This window comes from Zonotrichia leucophrys, chromosome 5 (assembly GCF_028769735.1).
Source record: "Zonotrichia leucophrys gambelii isolate GWCS_2022_RI chromosome 5, RI_Zleu_2.0, whole genome shotgun sequence".
NCBI classification, from domain to species: Eukaryota; Metazoa; Chordata; class Aves; order Passeriformes; family Passerellidae; genus Zonotrichia; species Zonotrichia leucophrys.
The window spans coordinates 39,889,359-39,910,575 of record NC_088175.1 but is presented as its reverse complement, the minus strand read 5'-3'; the positions used below and the strand labels follow the sequence as shown (position 1 = coordinate 39,910,575).

The 21,217-nt window shown below is 46.6% G+C and overlaps 1 protein-coding gene across 3 annotated transcripts in view; it reads right to left on the bottom strand.

The window, feature by feature from the left end:
- Positions 1-256: 256 nt before the first annotated feature.
- Positions 257-21,217, bottom strand: part of CD151 (CD151 molecule (Raph blood group)) — a 31,803-nt gene continuing 10,842 nt past the window's right edge. The window contains exons 2-10 of one of the 3 annotated variants that reach the window (XM_064714669.1): positions 18,857-18,976; positions 16,163-16,263; positions 13,487-13,590; positions 12,331-12,522; positions 7,722-7,796; positions 5,124-5,228; positions 4,123-4,278; positions 3,150-3,236; positions 257-2,392 (exon numbers count right to left, since the gene is read on the bottom strand). In XM_064714669.1, the coding sequence (XP_064570739.1) occupies positions 2,333-2,392; positions 3,150-3,236; positions 4,123-4,278; positions 5,124-5,228; positions 7,722-7,796; positions 12,331-12,522; positions 13,487-13,570 (759 nt within the window). In that variant the 5' untranslated portion in view covers positions 13,571-13,590; positions 16,163-16,263; positions 18,857-18,976 and the 3' untranslated portion in view covers positions 257-2,332. The remainder of the gene's footprint in view (positions 2,393-3,149; positions 3,237-4,122; positions 4,279-5,123; positions 5,229-7,721; positions 7,797-12,330; positions 12,523-13,486; positions 13,591-16,162; positions 16,264-18,856; positions 18,977-21,217) is intronic. The other 2 variants (XM_064714667.1, XM_064714670.1) reach the window with 2 other exon arrangements.

Below are 21,217 nucleotides of genomic sequence, written 5' to 3'. Positions count from 1 at the left end.
ATGACCCCTGTGACCCTGAGCCACCCCTGAGGTTCTGCATGCTGAGCTCTCAGGGGGAGCAGCCTGCAGCACCCCAACCACATCATAACCAGGCTGGCAGGGGCAGGGATGTGAAGCAGGCTCCCCCCAGCTTCTTTCCCTGCCTGGCCCCTCCATTCATCTTCTCGAGGAGCTGGGTCCTCAGCAGCAGGATCTGAGCAAGCCAGAGAACTCACCTGGCTCATGGCAGCCCTTCGGTCGTGCCACACACAGTCAGTACAGAGTCTTATAAGCTTTATTTTTCTATTGGCCAGCAACTTAAACTGGGTTAAAAAAAACAAAAGCAATGAATATTGTTACACAAAGAAAAAGTATAAAACAACTCAGTGGATACAAGGCAACTTAATGTTTATATCTCATTCTTCCTGGCCTCTCCCAACCCTGTAGAATGTGTTTGAAGGGAATGGGCAAAGGCAGCTATGAAGATATATTTAAGAAATCAGAAATATTGCTTCAAGCAACATGCTCAATATTTTCCTCTTAGTTAGTAGTCAATACTTGTTAAGGAACTTTACTATAAAACAAGAAATAATTTAGAGATTTCTCCTTTAGATCATTAAAGAATAATTTAGATTTCTTTCCTCTCTTTCTTACTGTTGTGGAACCAAGGATACACCTCAGTTCCTCCACTCTCTTTCTGCATTAGTTGAGGATTATTTCATAGGACTGATAATGGAGGAGTTTCAGATTGGCCTGCCCTGAATTTTAAGAGTCACCCTTCAGTGCCAATCCACGATTTCTGCTCTGTGAACCAAAACCCCCACGATGCTGCAAGACCCTTTTACTGGTCTGAATGATTCTGCTTATGTTGACTGTCTGCTGCCAGGGGCTCAGCCAGCACTGCTAGAAGGCCAGAAGAGGGAAGAAATTTACTTATGAAGGTCAGAGCTTGTCTTCAGTGCTCAGAAACACCAAACTCCCCTTTCTGCTGCTTCATGAGTGTAACAGGCATACCAGGAAGGAGGGAACATGACAGGAGGAACACAGGGTCCTGTGAATTCAGGCTATGATCCTGCTGGCACCAAGTCCATGGCAATGTCTGTGTCCTGTGTGTATCCAGGACCCCAGTGCAGAGACAATATTTAATTAAAACCTATTCCTCAGCAGCAAACAGCTAAGCCAGCACTACCAATTTACCAAGTACACTGGGGCAACTGGTTGGAACTGACTCTCCAGACTTTCTTGGCAATAACCAGTAAAGCTTCCAGACAAAGCCAGAAAACCCTCAGCTAACTAACAAGCTATTTGGAAGCTGAAAAACATTGGTGTGTATTCATTTCCTGCCAAGGGAGGTAAACCTGGAGGTTTTACTCAGAAAAATCAAACTAAGGGAACATCTCAACATGTAACAGATGAAAAAGGTACTTCCACTAACTGAGCAGGCCAAGGGGTAGCAAGATATGGCAGCGTCACAAAAAGACCAGTTCTTCACCAAACCTCATCAGGAGATAGGGAGGTGGAAATAAGAGTCCTCACTCATGCTGGAAACCAGTCAATAAAACAGACTAGACCCAAAAAGTCAGTCCATCATCTTTGCTCCAGAACTGCTGGGAAGCAAAAGGCCTCTTGTGGCTCCTAATGGCACTGTGTTGGAGGAGGCTTCAAGGAAGAGAAAGAAGAATTGCTGAGAAATCCTAAGGCACCCACAACATCTTGGCAAAGTGAGTGTCACACCCAGATTTCAGCTGCCCCAAGTTGTGCTCCCAGTTGGCTGGGCAAGTAGCTCCTGCCCCCAGTTAGCAGGCAGGCATCCTCTCTGGTGGAGAACAGCTGTGTTAGGGCACTGGTGCACACTTGGGAGGAGAGAGGGAGAGAGAGAAATCTTCCATGTAGAGAAGCTCAGCTCTGGCTCCAGCTCAGTGCAGAACCATCATCTGTCCTCACAGTCAGTGCCTGTGGGCCACTTCTCAGGAGAGCAAACCATGATTCTTGCACAGCATCCTGATAGCTTCATGTTGGCTCGGGAGAAGCCTCAAGGGAAACGGCCTTGGATAAATCTTGCTTTGTAGTTATATCAAGGGACTGTTGTGCTAAAGCTTCTAGCAGAAGATCCACAGCTTTTTTGTTTCTTGACACTGAAGAGAAGCAGCTGAACTCCCGGCTGCCTTGTACTCAGCAAGGAGGGTGACTTTCCCCAGAGGGGCAGGTAAGGCAGTGCATGGTTCTAAAGGCATTCAATTGCAGAGCCCAGTCCTCAAGTTACAGACACTTTGGTAGTGGTGGTGAAGAGTGGTCAGGTTTGGCAGGTGCTAAGGGAAGTGGCAGAGGGGGAGCAACAGAGCTCTCACAGCTATTAATATGGTTCTGACTTTAAACTCTTGTACAAGCAGCAGGTGAAAATCATCCCGAAGATCTACAGTGTAAAGGGAAGAAAGAAATACATGAAAACCACAGAATGGATGCAGTGCAGTCAGCAACCTGCAAATTAACAGTTCAGACCCACACCAGTGTCAGCCAGCTCCTGCCTGGGGATAACACACTCGAGCTTGCAATAAGCAGCAGGAAAAAAACAATCTGTGCTAATCCTTGTAATTAACCACCAGTAGCTTCCTGGGGTGTAATTTGGCTGCTTGCCAGAACAAAGGGGAAGATGAGGAACTCCCAGACACATCTGCATCATGAAAAAAGAATATCCTCTGCCATCCCCTCTTAAAATAAGAGTGCAAGACATTCACATTCTACAACTTCATTCGTCACCCTCTTGCAAATCAGACCCACAGGGCTGTTCTTCAACATGACACAGCTGAAGGAAAGTTCTGGATAACTCAAGATAATCCTTAGGATCCCGGGTGGGAAGGTCCCTGCTGCAGGGCAGGCAGTTATGGGACACAGCCACAGGAGGGCTTCCTCGAGCTGCCGAGCCAGGGCCTCCCACAGCCCCGGAGAACAACTCCTTCCCGGCCCTGCTCCATACCGCACCTGCAGGGAATCCACCAGACTGGCACAAAGGCTTTTGCTTTGGACAGGTGAATCCTCAGGTCCCCGAAGTAGCTGGCAACTTCTTGCCAGGCAGGAAAGAGCAATATAAAACATCTTCATTTCCATCTCTCAGCTCAGGAGATCCTTCAACTTCTGCCCAGCACCCCAAAACTCCCCTCAGACCTTTTTACCTGCACACAAGCAATGCTGATGCCCACTGCCCCGATAATTTTCAGATGCTCTTGAATGAAGTTTTCCAGCTTGGTAATGCAACCACTCTGCAGGGTGAAAGGAGGGACATGGAAAATCAGCTTCATTTTAACCACTTCTTCATTTTAATCCAGTGTTTGCAACCCTTGAAAGCAGCACTTTAAAAAGTGGTGTCTGTGAGCCATCTCTTCCCCCAATATCTCTGGAAAAGCTAAGCAGATGATGTGAACTGTGAACTACATCATGCCTGGTATTGCTCAGGACCAGCTGGCTCAGGAACCTCTGAACAAACCCAAGGTGGCTGCTGGCAGTGCAGGGGAAATGTAGAAAAACTGACCACATCACACACAGTGTCATTCTTCTCTCAGGTATGTGGAGAAAGATTCACTCACTCACTGCCTAGCTCCTGCCTGGAGGGGATGTTTATTCCTGTGAGGCCAAAAGGCCAAGGAAATGCTGCTATGGGCATCCAGAACCAGCAACCCTAACATAACTCAAGCCTTTTAAGAGTACATTCTTCCCACTGCTATTTATTACAGTTTGGTTATTGAGTTTTGGTATGAATCTGGAAAACCAGGCTCTGTCTGACACTGCCTTGCAACTGTCAATCAAGGACCAAAAGTATCTCCATTTGCACCTCATGGAGTGATTCCAACCACAGGAAGCTGTGCCAAATGTAGGACTTGCATCCAAATCACTTATCAGAACTAACAACCTTTCCTGCTTCCCCCCATAATTGATGTACAAAAATAATTATTTTCTGCTATTTCAACATATTAAATAGCAGTCTACAGAGCTGAACACATAGCTAAAGAAGTGAATTCTACATTCCAAGCAATGTTACTGACCTTGAAGCCTACTGACAGTTTGCAGTAATAACCCAACACCATCACTCCCTGCCCACCTCCTTCACACACTTTGTGGCAGGTGGCTCTGAAGCCCTTCTGCTCTCACCTCCTTGTAGATGTTGGAAGGATGGTCTCTTCTGCCACACAGGTCAGTGATGGTCTTACAGCAGCTGTCTGGGACCTTCCTCCCACCGGCCTCTGAAGATTTGATCCACAGGCTGTCGGCCCAGTCCGTGTAGTTGTTGCTCCCACAGCACTTGAACTGCACACACACAGAGCAAAGGCTGAGCATGCAAGCACTGCAACCTTTTTTTCCTCCAGCCTCCCACATCAAGCCCTGGCCTCACCCTCCTTTAGCTATTTCATGGGTTTGGGGTTTTTTTTATAATTACTAGTGACTTTTGTCTTAGGAGTTCCCCAAATGGCCCTTTAAATATCAAGTTCATCCATCCTTCAGCAGCTGTGACTTTTGTTTACTGCTGGGACGAACTGTAACCAGAGTGCACCTGCAGCTGCCTCAGCTCATAACTGCGTGTTAATGATGGCAACAGGATAAGTTTAATTACCAGTTACCATCACAAATGCACCTGCTATGGCACTATGCAAAGAGCAGTCCCTGTGCTTTGAAAATGCCTATGCACAAGGGTCTTTTCTGTGGGAAAACCTGTCAGAACTGTGGCAGCCCTAACCTGAACCACCCCTGAGCCAGGCACAGCAAGCAACAGTGGCAGAAGAGTTCTCCTTTCATTACATCTTGCTCTCTAGGGTACTGAAAAGCTTAATGAAAAATGTCAGCAATTTCTCCAAAGCTTTGAACTGGGAAAGTAGAAGCAGCTGTCAGAGTGACTTGGCAGCTCCAGTTCACTGGGAGCAGTTCAGATATCATTTCCCCAGTGCTACTGGTCATGCAATTCAGTGATCACACCATGCAATTCTGCCAGTTGTACGGCTCAGGCCTTGTACTTCACCCAATTTTGTCTTGAATCAGAACATACACTCAGCTTACAGAAGAAATATCTGCAGGTTGGACATCAAGAGATGCCTTTTGTGTGCTTGGTTTTAAGCCCTGAAGTTGCATTAATTCTGTTTGCCCCCAGAGCCACCCACCTCCTGCTGCAGCTTGTCCACTGCACTGGTCACGCTCTCCTCTCCCTCCCTCCGGTACTTCTGGGTCATGGTGTTCTTCAGATTTTGTTTCAGCTCCAGGCTCAGCTGAATGGAGAGACAAATGGGATCAAATCACAAGGCAAACTCACTCCCAGAATGACCCAAAGCCCTGCATACATTCCATTGCTTTTGCCCCAAGAGGAGGATGGAGAACCTAGTGGAAGCTACAGCTTCCTTCAAGATCATCCTCCAAGGCTGGACTGGCTTATTTCCAAATGAATACAGATCAGACCTCTGTTTTAATAACTGCAGGGAGGTGCTTTGGGATCAAACTACAACCTGTGTTACATAATCCCACATGGCTTCTCACCTTGAATGTGCAAGATTGCCAAGACATGCCTGCAGTGAAAGGGAATACAAAAGTGTGTCTGCTTAAACATGAATATGCCTGTGAGACCATGTGCAGTCTTCTCTCTCTAAAGCCTGTAAAAAATACTAAAAACTCATTTTTGTAAAAAATATAAATCACTCTGTCCAGGAGCAGGAAGAAATCAAGAGTCCTTGGCATGATGGACTAAAGCCACATGGACCAAACAGCTCTTGTATCATCTTGAAAAAGGATGCCACAGGAGGGAATTAAGTGTGTGATTGCAAAAATCACTGCAAGACCTTCCTGATAATAGAGAGACAAAGTCTGATTTTGCAAGAACAGAATTTCTGAAAGCATAATCACAAACCACTGGCATGTTCAAGTGATTGGATTCAAACTTATTCCCATGGAGACTCTTTTAATCTAGCTGAATTCTTCTCACCCTTTGGTGACAGCCAAGAAGTGCCAGAGAGCCACATCCTTTTTTCTTTTGTTATCCTGGTTGCATCTCTTTTTTTTTTTTTTTTTTTTTTTTTTGCATACTGGTTCATGCAGCAACACTGCTTTAGTCCAACACCTTTGAAATTCCAAGTTTCCTATGTAAACCAATATACACAATGCCAACATGCATTTTAGATGGGGTCAATGGAATAAACAGCTGAGCAACCTCTTTATATACCTTTTATTCTACATACTAAGTAGTAAATGAGAGGTCAAACATCTGGTTATACTAAACTGTGTAAAATACAGTCTGGAGTTTATTCTCCCTTTGAAACAATGCTTTCTCCAATCCCACGTGTCAGATGGGGACAACACCTACCTCACAGAGATGATATGAGGCATCATTCATTAATATTTGAAAAATGCTTTGAGATCTTGGGCTGGGAAGCTTTATGGAAATGCAAAGGACTTAGCATAATAGAAAGAAAGGAAAAGGTTCAGCAACTGGAAGGCAGAGGCAAATAAAGAGGAGAGCCATTGGCAGAATTATTACTTGGGAGAAAAGCAGTTACCTGTGGGCTCACGGGGAAGAACTGCAGCATGGAACAGAGACAAAGAACCAGTTTAGACACACACATGCAAGCCTTAGACACCAAAGCAAGGGCTGAAATAAAAACAGTGGCAAACAGAGCAAGCAGCCTGCAACCAAGAGAAAAGCAGGATTTATCAGCCAGAGGGCAAAGGGATGTGCAGCTGTTGATCAGAGATGCACTCAAGTGATATAAAGCACTCAAGGGTACAGTTCTGAATATGCTGTCCCTTATTTCAACCCCGGGATCAGCTCCTCTCCATCCACTGTCTCATATGAACCTCATGCCTTTGCACAGATGGATGGACAGGTCCTGGCTTCCTGCCATGCCTGCCAGGATTGATCTTTTCCTGTTAAATATGCACATTCATACCCCAGATCCCTCCTGGCAGGAGCCAGTACAGTTCTTTGGCTCCTTGCAAACCACCAGCACCCATCCAAGGCAAAGCGTAGAAGGTCCAAGAGAAAATGGAATGGCAAGGAGTCCTGGCAGTGAAGTCAACAAGATGGGATGTTCAGCTGCTTTTCAGACAGCCATTTGATAACAATCCTAATTTGCCACTTCCAATCAATTTCCAGACATGAGAGCAACTTTTGCAGGCAGTTTGTGCCTTGGTGGTTAAACTCTCTTTGAAAGTGAAGTGATGAATTAAGCTCTGCTCTCAGCAACAGCAAGAAGTGCCAAGCCAGACCTGCAGCTGTTGGGAGCCTGTCCTGTATCTCCTGCCCCTCAGCTATGCTGCTCAAGTAAAGCTCTCAAAAAGTTCTTGACCTGAAAGGACCTCCCAGCTGGTCCATTTGTTACCTTTGCTGGATGCAGCAGGAACTGTTCCTGTGTCCTGAGCATGATAAAGTGGCACTAACGTGATTTCAGTTGTTTGCACTATGCCTTGAAGGCTGTAAGGAGAGTTCCTAGATCTACACAGCCTCAAAAACTGTCTTCTACAAGGCTCTGCAGAAAAACGGGGCACAAAGTGCACACAGCAAGGAGCTGAGCAGCCCCTTGGAGTAATGACCACCACTTTGCCAGAACCAGTAAATAATCCAAGGTCTTTCATACATGAAGTGGAGTGAGTAGGTGAGCCCCAAACAGACCTATGTCCCAAGCTTCTGGGACAAATTTTGGCTAGAGAAATGGGATGATAACAAGCTGTTCTCTCTCCCTTGTTTCAGTCTCCAAGGACTAATGTCCACTCACCTGCTGGTAGTAGATATAGGCCAGGATTCCTGCAATGATCTCCAGGAGAAAGATGCATAGCAACAATATGAAGTACTGTAAAATAATGGGAAAAAGACATTAGAATAGAACATAAGGAGATGCCAGGAGGCAGCTTTTCTTTACCTGGTAAGAAAATGCCTGACTCTGTCCTCACTGATGCTTTTCTGCAGCAGTGTTCAAAAGCAGGGGCTGGCATTAAGACTTCAATAGGGTAGGAAAGGAACAATCCCACAGTTTAATAAAAAACCACCAAACCACAGAATAACTGAAGACAAGCAGCAGCAAGTGTGAGTTTAACTCACAGAGCCAGAGGGATATAGAGAATGGAAAAGTGCAGACAACCAAGATAAGATCACTGTACAAAAGAAACCTAGATAGATAATCTAACGACTACACTCACTATCATAGAAAGTATCTGATTCTGACATCAATACAAAAAAAATTAAACTTTTACTTGTTTTGACACTGTTTAGGGCATTTCACCAAGTTACTAAGGAACAATATATGTTATAAAGATGACTCAATAAAACCACAGAGGGTCCATTTACCAAATATACAGCACAGCAGCTAAGCATACAGCATCATTTGTGCTCCCTGTGACTTCTGCAGGGCTCAGCCACAGGCTGAGGGGCACTGTAGAAGTGGATGGACTTCAGCACTGATTCACACTCAGCACTGAGACTGTATGTGCTCCTGAACTGGGCTCTAGATGGAAAAGCTCTGCATCTCAAAAGCAAAGTGAGAAGAACTCTTAGAATACTAATAGGAGAACATGACTATTTCCTAAAAGGGCTTAGTGGCAATGAAGTGAAAAGGGTAAAAGCCCTGCTTACCACAAGGAGAATCAAATGGGCAGTACAGAAAACTGTTTGGGAACCCTGTTCTATTCAGAAACAAGTCAGAAAGCCAAACCCATGAGGAATATGGGCAGTAAATTAAAACAACTAGGCAGGCCTGAAGAACCAGGGTGGTGTGTCCATTTCCTACTTGGGATCCAAGACAGCTTTTCAAGGAGAACCCCTCTCCTGACAAACAGCCCCTGCCTTGCTCATGGTCAGCAATGAACAGTTTCTTTACAGATTCAGGCTGTTCTGTGACTGCTATTAAATTAATCTTCCTGTAGATAAAGCTGAAGAGACCCCTGTTCCAGCCATAACAAGGACCTCAAGCTAGGTTCCTGTAAGAATTGGCTTCCCCAGGACAGAACAAACAAAATATCTCCTGTTTTCTGTTTTACCCTCAGCCTTAAGAAAGGTCTGTTAGCAAGAGACGAAGCAAATGGCTCTCTACAAATGTAACTGGACATCAAACCTCCACAAAAAAGAACAGTGAAGATCTGGACACAGCAAGGATGCCTTCTGCTGCACAAGGGTTACACCCCCACTGTGCACTCTTTTCACTAGGTATTTCCCAGCCCTTTCTGCAGGAGTAAAATGACACAAACACTCAGGCTTCCTCCTCCACCCCTGCTGAGCTTCAGCAGCTGCAAAGGAAGGACAGCTGGGTTTTATCTGCAGTCCAGGCCTTAATCTGAGCACACAATCTCGGCCTTTCACTCCCCTGCCCCAGGCTCTCCCCCGCAGCCATCCCGGCCATCCAGCAGCCTGTACAAGGTACCCATTCATCCCAGGGCAGTGAGTCACACACTGCAGTGCAGGATAGCCAAAGGCTGCTCCCAGCACTCCCAGGAGGTGGAAAAGGAGCAAGAAAGGGTTGGCAGGCCTTGACACAACGGCTGGCTCTCTTTTGTTGGGACCTTGTTATGCCTTAACTGACCTGACATAATTCCTCTGCCAAGGAGGGGCAGGATGCTGAGAACAAGCAATGGACTGGAAAGCTTATTTATTTTTCCTTGCTCTGTGTAATGTCAGATGCATTCAGGTAGAGCTAAAGTTATGTCACCACAAGCTCTCTGCTCACTGTGCTGGCTTACAGTGGATAGAAACAAACACATATCCAGCAGACCTTAACAAATGTGAGTCACAAGTAAAACCTTGTGAGGGAGCTTAGTGCATCCACCACCCTTGAGCCCAACCTGTCTCTGCTGATACACTCCACCATTATCTTACTCCCAACGTTCCCTCAGGGCCACTTCTAAGTATCATGCTGATATAGGGGAGCAGCAGCTCTCCCTCTGGACACACACAGAGCACAGGGCAGCTCTCCCTGCTCTTCAGCTGTAGCTGCAAGGCTTTCTTAGAGGTCTGCTATGGGAGGAGCAGGCCAGCTCTGGCATGGAACTGTAGGGACATGCCCTACTTGTTTCCCAAGTCAGAAATGTGTGATCACCAGAACCTCTCTAGCAAACACATGCCTGGACCTGGGTGGGCTCTAAGCAAAATTTACCCTGGCTCTGGTTCCAAGACTGAGTCAGGGCTATTGAGTGTCTCCTCAAGATCTAAAGAGCCCAAATTCCATCCAGTTTTGCATGAGGTACCAAGTGTTAAGTGTGTTTTCTCTGAATAATACAAAAAATGGCTCAACCCACCTGCAACCCAAGTAATTATCTGGAGACATCATTCTACTATCTGAAAAAGGGACAGATTGCAACAATAATCCTAAATCAGCAACCTCACTTCAGTGGGAGGGCTCCAGGCTGAAATGCAGCAGGAACAGAAATCCTAATCCATGTGAGTTGCCTTCTCCCTGTCCAAAGTAGCTGACTAGAAAAGGCAGTGTGAGGGGCCAGGCCTGAAGAGAGTCACCTTCTCTCTTGACAAGCAAGGTCTCCTATTTGACAGGTCTTTCCCTGGGACTCCTGCTGCATTTTGACTGAGGTATGATCTAACAGTGGTCTGTGTCCTTGTAAAGAGCTGGACTGCAGCATCACAGCCAGCCAGGCTGCAGATCCACTGCCTTGCCTGCTCATGGAGCCAGAGAAACTCCTCCTCTGCTGCCCAAGCTTCAGCACAGCACATGGTTAAGAAAGGCCAGTAAGAAATTACAAAAAAGTAGCACAGCTGTCAGTGATGAGCAATGAAATACTATGAAAAGCCTTGAAGTGGGCTCATAAAGCTCAGGTTTATACATACAAGGCAGAAAAAAAATTCACAGCTTCCCAACTTTTCAAGAGAAAAACAAACAAAAACTAGATATGTATTTTACAAACAGCATCCAAAGCTGTCAGTAATCAATTCTTAAGAGCACCAAGGCAGCAGTGGGGAGAGCCCAGCTCTGCTGCTTGTACTGCTCCCTCCCACATTTACATGGGTCTCTTGTACAGAGGGAAAGTGGGACTGGCTGGCACAGCCCCTGGGGTGACTGCGAAGCTGTCAGGATTACTGTCTGAGCTCAGAGCTGGCAGAGGCCCCCAGGCAGGCTCACCCAGCCCTGGCAAGCACAGCCCTGTCTCAGATTACTCAGGGCAACCAAAGCAGAGCACGAGCAAGAAGAGACAATAGGTCTGTCACAACCAGCCACTCCAACAGGACGCGTGGTGTAAGGAGACAGAGTGACCTTTTATTCCCAAGAGAAAATTATTCATTTTCTATGGCAGAATAACAAAGAAAATTCCACTGGATTTTCATATGTAGCTTCTGGCTGAGGAAAAAAGACAAAGGGAGATCTCTCTGGCATGGAGAGTCAGTGAAGCAAGGCCAAAACCAACTGCTACAGACCAGGAACCCACTGAACAAGCATCAGCAATGCACTCACTCTGTCTCCTCTATATTTTATTCTCCCTCCCTGGCCCTACTCTGCCTCTCACGGGATTATCAGGTCTGCATAGCAGTGAAGCATCAGGCTTGCTCACAACTCTTATTTCTGCTCCTCTATCCAAACGAAAGAGGAGAAACAGGGTCAGTCAGGTGAACGAGGATTTGCAAAGGGAGGAACTGGTGACTGAAATATTTTTTTCTGTACCTGTGAATGCCAAGAGCCACTGATTGTTATTTCAGTCACTGCACTCACCACTGCAGCCCAGACACTAGAACAGACTGCTGCCACACTCCAGACTGAAGGAGAGATTTGAGAGGGAGTAAGCAAAATAGAAACCTCAGGGATGGTAAAAAACTTCACTGTAGGTGGGTGAGCAGGGAGCTCAGGAAGTAACACAGAGAAAGCTGTAAAAGAAGCAGCAGATTATCAAAATAGTAAGGCTCTTCTTTGTGGAAGCAAGACTAAAGTAATTTTTTTGCAACTGAAGAAAATACTGGAAATGTCTTGATCTTTGACAACCAAGTGAAAAAGCGTATTAATCTGGCTTGAACCTAATGCCATTAAAAATTGAACCCAATGTCATTTTGTTACAGGTCTCTCATATTTTCCTCCCTCTTCCCATTTCCAAAACAGAATACAGAATGAGCAAGGAAGAAGGAAGAGACAAAAGCCACAAGATTTTGTTTTGGATAGTTTCAAATAGATGTTCTTACACTAAGCACAGGTATTTCAACTACACTTTTTACTCTTGAACCATGCAGCACACTCTTTGTTTGGATGAAGTAAAATGCTCCTGTCCCCTGGGACATGGACAGCACTGCTGTCTGGAGCTGGAGACCTTAGTGACATTTGCTCTAGGACAAACAAATAAGGCTGGTACACAACACAACCAAGATGCTTCCCCCAAATAAAACAATCAAGCAGAACTCACCACTCGCAGCAAATTGCGCCGCTCTTTGAACGTGGCACAGCACCCAAGGATGCCAGTGACCATGACCACCACCCCAGCCACCACCAGGATATAAGCAGTTGCAGAGTATGTGCTGGAGGAGAGCAGGCTGATGTAGTCACTCTTCTCAGCCAGGGTCCAGGCGCCCACTGCCATCACAGCCCCGCCAGCCAGCTGGGGAGAGAGAGAAGCAAGCAATGAAGGGTGTCTGAGGCATGACCCTCCTCACCTCCCAGAGCAGCTGGACAGGGACAGCAAGATGTGCCACAGCTCCCTCAGCTAGCCAAAGATGATCTACATTCAAGGATGGACCCACTGGCACTGGAGCAGGTCCTGAGCTTCCAGACACCCAGTTCAGCACCCCAGGCAGCCTGGGATGGAAGCCATCTAAACCATCCACCTGTGTACAGCAGCTCATGCTCACACCAGAGTCCTCTCAAATGTAGCCACACTGGGTTTTGGGCAAATAAAACATATCAAAGCTGTATGACCAGCCTGGCTGGCTAACTTAACCCTTGTGACAAGTGAACACAGAAAACCCAACCACATCCCTAGCGGTCCCCTCCTCCCTTGTAAGCCTTCAGCTTCCAGAAGGTTTTAGGCAGCTTCAGGTAAACTCAGACAGTTTTTCTTAAAGGTCTGATCTGGACACTCCATTGTTCTGTCCCATGCACCAAAGTAAAACACAATCCTTTGGCATCAGTAACTTTCGTGGTGGAAAGTATGACTCTAAGAAGCTCTAAAGTGGATCAGCTGCAAGAAGGTGTGTGTCATCTGCCAGCACTCCCTCTGCCATTTTGAGAGGAGGAATGGCAAGACAGTGAAGCCTTCAGGCTCTGGAAAAAGTAAACCAGGTGAAAAATCAAGGCTTATTTTTGGGCTTCCTGTAATTTTCTATATTTGGTAACATGACCTAGAAACAGCCACGTGCTACAGTGTCAAACCATAACTTCTGCAGCCTGAGCAGCCAAGCCCCAGGGGTGACATTTCACCCAACAGGACAAAGGCTGTGTCCTACTGATGTCAACACTTCTTCCCAAAGACTTCATTACACCCAAGATTTCTGCACCCCTGACACCAAAACTGCAGTGCCACCTCATTGCCACCTCACTCTCTGACACAGACTGAGTTTCCTTACCCAGAAAAAGAAGTTGAAGATGAAGAGAAGGTACTTCAGACAGATGGTCCCACATGTTTCCTTCTTTTCTGTATACTCACGCATCTTTCTGGTTCACCAAGTTCCTAAAAAACAAACCAAAACCAGAAAAGCTTGAGTCAGTCATCACACCACTTCTCCCAGAGGGCCAGCATTACTACCCTCCTCCTGCAAGATCTAACACTTGCAATCTTGTGAAGTAAGCTGGTGAACAAGCCATTCAGCTGACTTCAGGGGCACAGGACAGTGCTTGCTCAGATAAAGAGCTCTCCTATCCATCTGGGTGACCTACACACAAGATCCTGCACAATCCCAGGCCTGCTCTCCAGAAAATCGCAGTCTGGCTCCTGACTGCAGCCTGTAGCTGCTGTTCTGAAGGCGGAACAGAAACCCTCGTCTCTGATATTTATGGAATAATCTGTCTCCAAATAATATTATACTCTCGCTGGCATTAGTTACAACTGCCTTAAATAGATCCTTCTCTAAGTTTGGGCTATTTTTGATCTTTACAACTGTAACTGGGAACACACTTGTTATATGTTCAGATGTCCCATCCTTTTTGAACCCCAGCAGTCTGTGGGAGTAATTAATTCTCTTCTTCACTGCTTACTTTCCATGGCCCTTCTCACTGGCTGGCTGTCCTCCAGGGCACTAAGAGACTGTCCCAGCTACTAAGAGGAAGAAACACAACCCTTGGCTTCAGATGATCTGAGAGCATAAAATGGCTCTGCAGACATGTAAGGAATGGGATTTTGTTGTGAGTCAGTCCCAGTGCAGTGTTACAGACCTGCTGCACCCCGGAGCAGGATTCCCAGAAGTGGGTCTGCAGCAAGCACAGCTCCACGTTACTTTTCTGCCTGTTGTTCAGACCTCAAAGTCTGAGCATCTCAAAAAAATATCCTCATCACTGCCTGACCAGGCAGACAGGACAAAAGCACTCCACAGAGTATTGCTGCCAGCATCACCCATGTGTGGCAGGATGCAGAAGTGCAACCAAATCCTCACCACTTACATTCAATTAAAAAAATCATCTCTTTTCTCCCACACCAGCCAGTAAGGAATGATGCAAACACTGTGCACCAACATCAGAGTGCAATGTTTTCCTAAACCAGCAATTTCCCTGGAAGAAGGAAGGCAAACAGCCTCTACATTTTTCCAGAGACAAGGAGTTCATGCTTAGTTAATTTACAAAACTTCTTCACGCAAGTGATGCAAACTCCCTCCAGGGACCCACTGCAGCTACACCCAGCCATGCAGTACAGACTCATCTGCCTTGGCAAAACACCTGACAGCAAAGAAAGTGAGAAACAGGTACACCCAGCCAGGCTGCACATCAGCTCACTATCAACATTATCTTTGCCACCACACTTCTGATGTCTGGCTTTAGAGCCAGATGAGCCGAGGCTGGGAACAGCAGTTGCCCATTCTGCAGCGTAACTGTATTTTATTTGCAGGAAATAATTTCCTTGTGCTTCATGCCAGCCCACGCAAAAGCCCCAGCCAGGCCCCTGCTTTAGAAACTAACAAATGAAGCTAACAAGGAAAGCAAGAGTGTGAACATGCCAACAGTCCCACCCAGGCCCATCCCCGTCACCATTTCACAAGAAAACATTTTTCTCTGGAATAACATCTGGCAACAGCAGCTGGCAGCAGAATGCTGCTTTACTGGCAAAGGGAGCAGCTCTGAGATGGTGGCACAGATCAAGGAGAACAACTCTTCAGAGTTATCTCCAGAAGAGATTACCTCCAGCAATGCTCAGATTAATTACCATGTTGCAGCACAAAAGTGCCCCGGGCTTTGGGAAGGAATGGATGCTGATAGTACTGCATGCACTGACCAGGCTTGCAAATTCTCCATGAGAAGAATGGAGAACGCCCCAAGAACACAGCATTCATGGAAAGTGACAGATTTATAGTTGCCTGAGGCTTCATTAAGCCACAGAACAAGAATGGGAGCAGCAAGGCAGCCACACACGCCTGCACAACTCAGAACAGGTACCTCAGCCCAGATCTGAGAGATGCCTTCCAGTAACAGGACTTCTGGCCACCCTTTCCAATATCAGGGCTGCATGTAGAGGAATGTGCACTGCAGCCTTGCAGAGACTGACCAGGGGATGATAACCAGGCTTTCTGTCCTTAGGCTCCTTGGCTCAGTTTCCCTCTTGCTCCCGAGGATTTTAGGAACCAGCCTTCCTTCATTGCTTCCATCCTCCATCCATCCATCCCCTACATACTGCCATAGAGCAGGTGCTGGGCCCTAGCAAGGGATACTAACTTGTGCCTCCTTCTGTTCCAAGAGCTCAGAAACCCCACTCACAGCTCCATCTAGTCCAGGGTGAGGACTGGGCAGACACACAGCTGAGCCTGCACTGCATCATGACAGACAGTCTGAAATCCCCCTCCAGACTGCAGGTCCTGCTGCACCCAGCACTGGGTACAGGTCTTCCAGGCAGCCTGGCTTCCTGCTGGCAGGAGAGGATATGCCTGTTTCCAGAAAGCTGGCAGGGAACAGCTGCAGGTTTATAAAGCAGGGTGAATCACCAGGGATGGCAGACCATGAATCAGAAAGCAATCAGGGCTGTCTCCTGTCTGATCTATCCCTCCTAGCCAGGAGCAGAGCTGATGGCTCCGGCTGCCTCTGCACGCTCTGTGACTCACCCAGCCAACTATTCAGGGAAAGGCAGCTCTGCAGACCCTCTTCTTGGAAGTGGTGTTAGTGCTCCCAGCCTCACACAGGGTGATCTGCTGCCTCCCATCACCTGCAGAGACAGGGTCAGGCTTCAGGAGCTATCCTGGTCTTCAGAGAAAGCAAGAGAGGGCAGGAGACTACAGTGAAAGGCTTTCCCAAGGAGCCCTGACAGCAGGAGGGGGGAACCACAATCTGCTTCCAGGCTTAGGGTCACTGCAGGCTCTGAGCCTCGTGGTCCCAAAAAGCACACAGGTGTTGATCAGTATCACAGCACCAGGATGAATATGAGGCCTCATCCCGAATTCACTGACATAGCCAGGGTCTCTTGCCTTCAGTCATCCTTATAACAAACCCTCAGAACTGATATGAATCACTCTTCAAACCGGACAAGGAGGAGCAGCAGTAATTAATACACATAATTCTGTTCTATTTTAAACACTGTGGAAAAAATCTGTTCTGAATCACTATCAATAATTACACATGAGCTCTCTGATGAACAGGAAATGGAAAGCTCTGCCACAAGGGTATATTTACAATTACATAAAAACATATTAATTAAACATGAGCTTCATAATGGGAAGTACTTTGCTAACTGAGAAAGTGGTTAGAAGACTAAAAGTATTTCCATAATGAAGTTTACTTGGTCCAGTCCAACAGACAGTAGCTTCATAAGCAATTTAAATTTCAGCAAGCAATCAAGGAATGCAGGCTGTGAAATTACGTCCCACAATGGAAAGAAGTATTTTTATGGAATAAAACAAGAATCAACAAGAGGTTCCTACAATGCCCACATACACACACTGCAACAGAAATGACAGAGAGAAATAATTCTCTAGAGAAAACAAAATGCATTAAGCCGAGAGGAAAAAACAAGTGACAGAACCTGTAGATGAAAAGAAGGGTATCAGTCTGAAGATTAATTCAAGAAACTGAGAGTTGAACAGCTTGAATCTAGCTTCCCACTCTGACAGAGACTTTGTGCAAGTCCCTCAGTCTGACCCTTGCCTCTCCCTTCCTCCCGTGTGCAAGACCCTCATCTTTCTCTAAACCCAGTGATTTTACGAGGCTCTGCACTGAGCTGATGGAGGAATGCCAGCTGAGAGGCATGGCAGGCTCCAGGTGACGGGCAAATTGGCAAAAGCCTGACAGCAACACGATTTCATGGACACAAAAGTGCTTTTGCCAGCAAAGACTACTTCAGCCAGTGAACTGGAGCAACCTCTTTTATGATTACTAAAATACATACTTATAATGAGAGGAATGCCTGGTAAAGCGATTTTGGCAATTATTTATGAGACTTGCTGGTTCAAATACATCAGAGATGGAGAGATGCTAACAATGAAGTATATGAGTAACAGTGGAATAACAGTGAAGCAAGGAGGAACCTATGCAAACATCTCAAAAAGATAAAAGAGATGAAGAGTGAGCTCATCCTGCCCTGTGTGATTGCGAGCCACAGCCTCCCAGGAGGGTAAGAATATACAGTGCATGACTGCCAGGCAAGGCTGGGATCACATCAAACGTGAAACCATTGTATGATCTGATTTTCTTGGGCTCTCATCCTACCATGACTGTGCCCTTAGGACAAACCAGACCACAAGAGCTCACCAGAAGTTGAGCAGTATGGCTCCAGTTCTGGGTGCTGAGCATCTGGGAACACAAGCACTGCACAGACAACTGTGAAACCTAAAATTTCCATGATTACCATGGACTACCAAGGACTTGCTCTGTGTGTTCCACACCACACCACTGTATTTTTCTTTGCAGACCCAGAGGCACACATAAGCATGCACACAAAGCCCAGCTCAGAAAGCATATGACATGCACACACACACTCCTGCTGGATAGACATTCATTTAGTCATCCAGACACTGCTTGGTACATTTGCCTCAACTTGCACAGTAACAGCACTTAATTAAACAGCAAAGAAAGCCAGGCCTCCAGGCTTTTTCTGCACAACCTGCCCTAAAGCAGCATCTGACAGATGGGGAAGAAACAATACCAAAGAAAATGAATAGCTCTCAGGCCATTAAAAGCATCATTATTTAAAAGTATTGATTTTTGAGTGATAGCAAGCAAATTGGTATCCAACATATCAGTGACAACTATTATACAGATAACTCATACACCACAACTTAGGTAACTTCTAACACCTTTGCCAAAGCACATAAGAAAGCCTTGCTGCAGGAAATCCCACTGCACCTATGCTGTAACAAAAGTGCAACCACTGGGCACACTGCTGGCCAGGAGGGAAATGTTCCACTGGAGAGACGTGAGCTGAGCCAGATAACCCTGGCAGCCATCAGCAAACAAAGCAGACATCCTTCCCTTGGTATGTGCAGTGCAGGTGTGGGCCAAGAACTTCAATCTTCAGCAAACTCACTGACATTCTTCGTCAAGGCTAAACTCCAGCCTTTGGAAGCATGACCTCTCTTGAGTTCCCTCTCTGTAAGATGAAAACATCACCACTGACGCTGTACCTACCCCTCTGAACATCCTCAGAAAGGGCCTGCAGCTGCCAGAAAGCAGCTAAAAGTAATTTAAGTAAAGCCTTCCCAGGAGAGGAATTCCAAAGCTTGCAGGTAAAGAGGTCAAATTCCCACCGTGTGCCATTATCCACCCCAAACTGACAGCAAACATGGATCAGCACTCTTGACACTGACCTTTCACCACCAAGCAGGTGACAGCACCACTGCAAATGCTCAGTCCTCTTCAAAGGCTTTTTTCCACCCCCTCTCTTCTTGCTGGCTCTAGTCTGCTGCTGGATTTAGGAATGCAGAAAGCTGAAGGAAAAAAGAAGAGAGATGCGGGGAATCATGAACTACGCCAAAGACTACTCTGAAATCAATATATGATTATATGCTTTGCCATCAAGTCCTTTAAGTAGAGAGCCCATGATTTCAGAATAACTCTCATGAATGCATTTGATTAAAGTGCAAAGTGTGCACTGGATAACAGGGAAGAGCTTAACTGCAGCAGGGGGGAGCAGGAACATCTTCTGCTGGTAGAAAGCTGTCAGGACAGGTTTGTATTTACTGCTGCATCCTGTAAATGCTGCTATCAATTCTGTCAAGGCTGTATACACAAAATGACGGCTCATTCTGGTGGAAAAGGCCTGAAAGCAACTCCATGAGAAAGCTCGGGAAGATCCTTCTGTGCAGTGCAAAGCCCTCCTTGGTGTTAGTGCCTTGAAGTGGTCAAGTTTTCAACCTGGTCATGGGCAACCCCACCCTCTCTCCTTCCTCAGCTCTCCCTTGATATGAAGCCTTGTAGCCACTGATAGCCACACTCCAGTCAGGGGATTCATCCCTTCAAGATTCACTCATGGCAGGTAGGTGGTGGCCATCTAGCAGCACAGTGGCTTCCAGGCCCTCCCATTTGTTGCCCACACTGAGTGTACCAGGGCAGAGATCCTCACCTGGGCTGTCAGCCACATCACCTCATGAGAAATATCCTCCAGTGTACCCAGCATATGGCAGAGCAACAGGCCCTTGCCAGCACTCCATCCCTCTGCGCTTGGGGTGTCATCCCATGGCTTGTCACTTCTGTGCAGGCAGCTAGGCTGCATAAGTCTGCACTGGAAATGGCCTCTGGCATCCTCTCTTTCCCCTGTTTTTCTAAGCTAGAGGGTCCCAAACGAGCCCAGTATGGACAACACACCTTCTTTCATAACCAGTTTGGATTACCCCTGCTTCCGTTCCCTATGAAAAATAATGCCAATAAGAGCCAGAAATTTGCTGATTCACATTACTACACAGCCTCTAGACCACAAAAACAGCTCTTCAGATAAACAAGTAGAAATTCCATTTCTGGCACCACTGGAAAGCAGGCCAAACAAAGTTCTTGGGTTTGTTAATTAAAGGTCAGATAAAGGAACTTCATGAGGAACTAGGGAGAGGAGAAAAGGCACAGTCACCTAAGGCAAGCAATAGTTCTTAATCCTCCTGAGGCTGGGCCCAAACTCTCCAAGACCAGCCCTAGTGCCCTGCCCTTTACTCATCTGCTTCATGCAGCTCCCACACTCCTGGCTTTTCAGAAGGGAAAGCTGACCCAGGACACAAAGCTCAAAGCTTTGCTTTCCATCTCAGCATTTTGGAACATGCTGCAAAGTCAAAGTACTTGTGCCTTGGACTGGGGAGAATGCAAAACACAAGTCAGGCATCAAGCAAGGAGGAAAAGCTGTCATTTAAATTCAGCGGGGAGGGGGGGGGACAGGCACACAGAACAGATTTGGGTCGAAATCCCTCCTCCTTGACATCTTTGGCAGACCCTGCTTGACCCTACCTCTTGACTGAGAGAGCACTTTTCCAAAGAACTGAGAGAGGGTAAATTCATTCCCATTCTGGGAGTCTGGGAGGATCTCGTACCAACGGCCTGTGTCAAAGCAACATCTCCATGGGCACACAACTGCCCTGCTGTCACCCCTCAGAATGCCTGCCAAATCCCTCCTTTCTTCTGCCCTGCCTCAAGGTGCTGTGTTTTGAATAGACCCCTCAAGAGAGATGCAGCCTCCAAACTCCTGCTCATTTTGATAAGAGCCAAGTATCCAGAGAGGAGCTGCATGCCTAATACACCTGAGCAGTCACCTGCTCTTTGAGACAAGGCTGTCTCTCCAGAGAAGAGCATTCAGACCTTTCACTCATATTTTCAAGACTGTTTACTCCCCCAGGGGAGGGGCTTACTGAAGCATAAATAACAACAAGCATAAATTTCAAACTCAGCAAGGATTCACATGTTCAGCACCACCCACATACCTGCAAATTAAGTGTTTTATGAGGGGGTTAGCCAAACTGGGTGAGGCAATGCCTGGCTGCAGGATCCCTGAGGATAACAAGGACCTTGGCATAAAACCAATTTTACAACCATTGAGAAAAGAAAGCATAAGAGAGAAAGATAAGAGCGAGCGAGCGTGCCTGGAACCGTGTGTCTGTACCCTAGCACTGTTTCACTACAAAGCAAACAAAAAGCCCTTCCCTGACAAAACATTCAGTCAGCCACAACCTGAGAGCACAAAGCCCGTGTCT